Here is a 5,887-nt window from a genome sequence, read left to right as displayed (position 1 = left end):
ATAATAATAACAATATAATTAATATAAATTAAAACCGAAACATAACAAAATATATCTAGCTCCTTAAATAAGATCGAAACAACTTGCCAGACTTGCAAGTATAATTCTTTACGATTCTGCAGTTTGGCAACTAAAAGCTCATATGAAGTAACATCTGTCATGGAACTATCCCACTCCTTAAAGACGAGAGGATCTGGATTTTTCCACTTGCAAAGAATTACTCTAGCAGCAAGAAAAAAGCCTGTTAGGACTAAAGCACTTGTACTTTTAGTCATATTGGGTAGACAGGATCTGTCTCCCAAAAGATAGAGCTGAGCAGACTCAGGTAAGCGTGTACCCAACCATTCTTCATATGTTTTAATTTTTTTTTCTTCCATTATGGTTGAATCACAGGACAAGCCCACCTGGCATTAATAAATGTGCCTTCATAGCTGTTACATTTCCAACATATATTATTCTGAAGGATGCCCATTTTGAACAACCTTGTTGGTGTAAAATAAAATCGATGAATAATCTTATAATGGGTGAGCTTTCCTCATGCCTCTCTTGTGAACCATCCCATAGAGGAAATTATTGTATGCCGTGAGTCCTTATCTATGTCTACATTCAGATCCCGCTGCCAGACAAGTCTAAGACTCTCATCATACATTGCTCTAGATGACATTTTATAAAACATAGAGGCTGACTGACACTTTTGAGGTAGTTTAAGGTAAGTCTGTACAACAGTGTCTTGTTCAGATATTTGCTTAAGTATCTTACTCAAAACACTTGTTGTTTGCAAATATTTCCAAAATTCTGATTTATCTCTCAAGTTAAACTGTGTTTTAAGATCCAGGTAAGCTTCACCTGTTTTATCCTGAACACGATCCGCAACTTCTAATGCCCCTAGACAGCCAGGGAGTCCAAAAAACAACTTTCCCACCTACTGGATTGTTCCAGAGTGATAAATATAACTGTTCATAAGGGGACATCCTGAGTAGTTTATGAAATCTAGTCCAAACATTTTTAAAATGCTACAAAATTGGGTTAGGCTCTCGGCCTTTACGTAGGCTTCTTTGTGACAGAACATCAAATGGACTGAAGGGGGCAGTAGTCTCTTGTTCAATAGTTACCCACCCCACATCATTACACTCCCTTTTGCAGTGATTCACAAGTTAGTTCATCTCAAAAGCCATGTTGCAGAGCTCTACATCTGCTAATGACAGCCCACCATCCCTTCATGTTATATACAACTTCTGTAGTTTTATCCTTGGCTTGTTGCCATTCCACAGATAATCTGTTATCATTTGATTGTATTGCTTAAAATGTTCTCCAGATATTGAAATTGGAAGCATCATTGACAAATAATTGAACTGCAGTGCAATAACCAAAGGGTTAAATTCAACATCTTCCACTTTTCTAGACTATTCTTGATTTTAGTGAGGAGAGAAGTCATTAATTTTCATTATTTCTGATAAGTCAGCACATAATGTCACACCCAGATACTTCATCCCTGTTGAAAGCCACTTAAAATGACCTACACTCACCATAGCTGGTTGGCATACTTTGGAGACAGCCATAGCCTCTGATTTATGCCAATTTAACTTATAGCCAGATATTTTAGAGAAAAAGAAATCGACCTTTATCAAGAAGAGCAGTATTTATTATTACTTATTTCAATTTTAACGTATTTCAGTGACAGCTGTTTTTTTTACTTCTTTAATGGGAGGGTATGAATACATTTGAGGACGACTGCAAGTGGATTCTGCAACAAAAAAAAAAGGGTCAATGATTGTAAATGGCTGCTAAAAAAAATTAAATGAAACTGATTTCAATAAAATTACATTTAGAATGGTAGGGTGTCTGAACATAAAACTACATTTTCCTTCAGGTTAAGTCCAACTTTGAGGTATTTTGTGTTATTTTGAGCATCTACGTCACACATATCAGAGGGAAATGTTACATTTGACTCCACTACATTAATTGGACATCTACATTTTGCATGTTTTTTCTTTACTTCATTGTTATACAGACAATTAAACCATCAAACAATAAAAAACAGCAAAGATGTATTTTATTGTCTCCAGTGGGATGACAATCAAATAAAAAGTACACAATTAGACACAGAATCAGCCATATTTATGTAAAACCATATATAAAGTCATTAACATGCAAACCATGTATATATATATATATATATATATATATATACATCCATACTTTTGAAATACATTGCACTCATATGCATAAAATGAATGCTAGTAGGATCAAAACCCAGGGATCAGCTTTGTAGATGTGTGTGACTAGATACATGAAGACTCAGCAGCTGTTTTTTAAGCAGTGTGATAAAGGTGCAGAAAAAAAGACCATTTTAAGCAGTTGTTCTTGCATTTGCAGGCTCTATAGCGGCTGTCTACTGATAGTCGGAAAATAAAATATGTGATGGATCTTCCAGAGATAACAGAATTAGCACCACTGCAGTCATTTACAACAATAAAATGCTGCTTACATGTGAGGCCATCAGTGATAATAACCCACGAGTATTTATATATAGTTATGTAACACTGCCAGGGACAACTTTACCTGCATATTTTGCTGTGAATGTGGTGTTGCTTTGTGATCTTTTTTTGCTTCTTACTTCTTCTTTCTCTCTCTGTTCCAGCTGTGGGATGAAGGACTTGCTAAATCAGCTGCCTCTTGGGCTTCACGATGCATTTGGGATCACGGTCCGACACAAGCCATGAAATATATGGGCCAAAACCTGTCAGTCACTTCAGGAAGGTATGGCAGAGCTCTGAATACAGAATAATGGACCTTGTGTGATTGCAAAAAGATAGAAGCTGTTTTGTACTGCATGCACTGTAAAAGGCTGAATGATTTAATGTGTGCTGGATGCGACAGGTACTGGTCCATCACAGATCTGGTCAGCTCCTGGTACAATGAGAGGCAACATTTCTCCTACCCCAACAGATGCACTGGATCTGTGTGCTCGCACTACACTCAGGTACATTTACTGCCTTCTGTGATGGCTTAGATCAAATTTACACAATGTACAATGATGAAAATGTGTTTGTATAGAAAAAACAAAACCAAATGTGAAGTAAGGATGTCAAAAATACTGACACAAATTATTTATTTTATCATACAGAGTGTAAGAAAAAAGGAGAAACCTAAATTAACATAAACATTTTTTCAGCTTTCCTACATTATCACACAGCTTTCTTCTGTCTCTCCATATATTCCTAGACTGATTCCATGATATCAAGACATATTGGCTGTTGTTAATCCATAGAATGTGTTAGAGTCTGATCAGATACCTCCATGATAGCGTTGCGTAAGAGATAAAAATCTAAATGTCTAAATTATCAGCGAATGTTGCACAGGATTACATCCACACATAGAAACAGGCACATTTACAGCAATACACTGATCACTAAAGACCATCAGAAAATATCACCTCTTCATCATTTTATTTAGGAACTGTATAAAAACTATTTGGGTGGAGGAGGGTGGTTATAATGCATTTTTGAGAGGATGGAACTATTCCTCCTCTGAGATTTACACTTCATTTAATTCTTCTTTTAAGAAGTCCAAATAAAAATGATGGATTTTGCATGAGATGCCAATGACAGCCATAATATCTCTCTATCCAGGCTTTATATTCCAAACAAAATCCACTCGCTAGCAGAACCAATCCATCATTTGTGATGAACAGAATAGTGATGCGTTTGACTGTGAGTGTGAATCATAATCGTATTAAATTGACTTTTATTGTTTAGAATCTGGAGGTAAATCAAAAAAATATCATACTTAGGTTCTTTTGCAGCCAACAATCTACTGCCTGAGCCAATTTCACTCCTTCAGTGAGTGCATATCTGTTTACATAGCAAATTTTGCTACAAAAAAACAGATAGCGATTCAAGAAATATGCCACTTTTATAGTTGCTATGAATTGTGGTGACAGAGACTGTTTTCTAAGTCAAAGGGGCTAAAGTTTTGCACAGTGACCTTTGTATATATGTGTGCACTTTCCCTTTATGCATATGAGCATAAAAGCACGTCCGGTGGTTTCTCTCAGATGGTCTGGGCAAGCACCAGCAGAGTGGGATGTGCTGTCAGGAAGTGCTCCAACATGCAGGTGTTTGGCAGCACCTGGAGAGAAGCGACACTGCTGGTCTGCAACTACTCTATAAAGTAAGAGGAATATGAAGGAACACATTTGCATTTTCTAAAATATGCTCATTCACTTTTTGCCGGGATGAAAAAAATAAGTTGGAAAAAGATGAAAACAAGCAGCCTGGTAATAAAATCTACTGATGAGCTAAACAACAGAACCTGAGTGCAGGTTATAGCTTCACATTTAGTTTATATTTTCAGGATGAAGGTGCTAGAGAAAGGGGTGAAGTGTATTTTCTTGAACCCCAATGTATTCCATTAATTTCACTCATGTAGTCGGTCAGCCTTGTATTCTCTGTTTTTTCTCACTCATATGTATGACTTAGATGTCTGATAACTCACGGAAAAAAACTGTTTTACTGAATTTTTCCATTTTATTTTTTGAATTTCTCTCTATCTTTAAACACATCAAAATACCAATAAACATAAAAAATTCAAAGGGATTTTTAATATTTTGTGTAAGAAAACAATTTTAAAAAACTTTAACGTAAACAACCATAAAATAGCTGTTCTGATGTCACAAATATTTTCTTTTAATTAAACAGATAATACAACTGTATTCAAATATAATACTGTAAAAATATTTATAAAATTAGATACAATAAGTGATAAATAGCCAGAAAGAAGAATTGTTTTTTTTTTATAACGTTAGATAGATTAGTTGTTTGTATGTAAAATTAAGGCCAGAAAACCCATTTTAATTATGGAAATTTATGTTATTTTTTTTAGTAATTTCTTGACACTCCAGCTGCTGAAACATTACTGTTTTTTTTTTTTTTTTTTTTTTTTTAACAGTGTGTATACTTTACAATTCATCGTTTTACACTAGTTTTTTTAGTCAACACACTGTCCTGCAGCTCACAAGAACACCAAATGTGAATAAATCTGCAGCTGAAAATAGTCCAAAACAAACATACTGTCAACAGCAACAAAAGGGAAAAACTGTGTCCAGTTGTTTTCGGAACAGCTGAGTTGGGTTTGGGCTGAGTTGGAAAGTCTGAAAATACTGAGAGATGCATAAACAAATTGGTGGTTTGGTCTTTTTATTCATGCAGACACAGAATAATGTCCATCCCAACATCCTTAAATGTGTTCTGAATGATAACATGCATTACAAGACCTTAGACAGTATTTATCATTGTGTTTCCTTATGTTTCAGGGGAAACTGGGTGGGAGAAGCTCCCTATAAGAGCGGGAGGCCTTGTTCTGTCTGTCCGTCCAGCTATGGAGGCTCCTGCTGGAGGAACCAGTGCTCATACAACACAAAAACCAGAAAACTCTAATAAAGGTCAAAAGATATCAACACAGCAAGATGTTTTAAATGAGATTTTATTGAAGAAGGAAAAATATTCAGCTTTGCCGAAGCCAACAGCTGCATATCAGGTCAAGTTTGATAAATATAAAATGACGCGGCTGTCCAGTTACCACTACCACAGTGTTTATTGTAAAACAAACAAAAAAAAAAACTTCTAATGACACACAGTTTAACTCTCATTGCTGTTTATCTACATCAATACAAAGTAATATTGAATAAGTTAATGATATATACAATTATTATTATTATTATTATTTTGCACTGTTATTGATGGCTTTGTGATCTTGAGTGACTTTTGAGAGGCATTAACATTAAAAAATAAGCACTTTTATTGAGATTCTAACCTTGGATTGTTATTGATTTTTTTTTGATAAATAAAATATTTTCATTTATTCAGCATGATTATCTGTCAAGTCA

The 5,887-nt window shown here is 35.0% G+C and overlaps 1 protein-coding gene across 1 annotated transcript in view; it reads left to right on the top strand.

Moving 5' to 3' along the window:
- r3hdml (R3H domain containing-like) overlaps positions 1 to 5,438 on the top strand; it is a 6,461-nt gene extending 1,023 nt beyond the window's left edge. Inside the window, exons 2-5 of the mRNA XM_008288311.1 lie at positions 2,642 to 2,760; positions 2,881 to 2,983; positions 4,058 to 4,173; positions 5,315 to 5,438. Coding sequence (XP_008286533.1) covers positions 2,642 to 2,760; positions 2,881 to 2,983; positions 4,058 to 4,173; positions 5,315 to 5,438 — 462 coding nt within the window. The remainder of the gene's footprint in view (positions 1 to 2,641; positions 2,761 to 2,880; positions 2,984 to 4,057; positions 4,174 to 5,314) is intronic.
- Positions 5,439 to 5,887: the final 449 nt, after the last annotated feature.

Source organism: Stegastes partitus, unplaced genomic scaffold (assembly GCF_000690725.1).
Source record: "Stegastes partitus isolate 25-593 unplaced genomic scaffold, Stegastes_partitus-1.0.2 Scaffold12, whole genome shotgun sequence".
NCBI classification, from domain to species: Eukaryota; Metazoa; Chordata; class Actinopteri; family Pomacentridae; genus Stegastes; species Stegastes partitus.
Note: the sequence above shows the minus strand (reverse complement) of the source record. Positions and strands in the feature narration are given on the sequence as shown.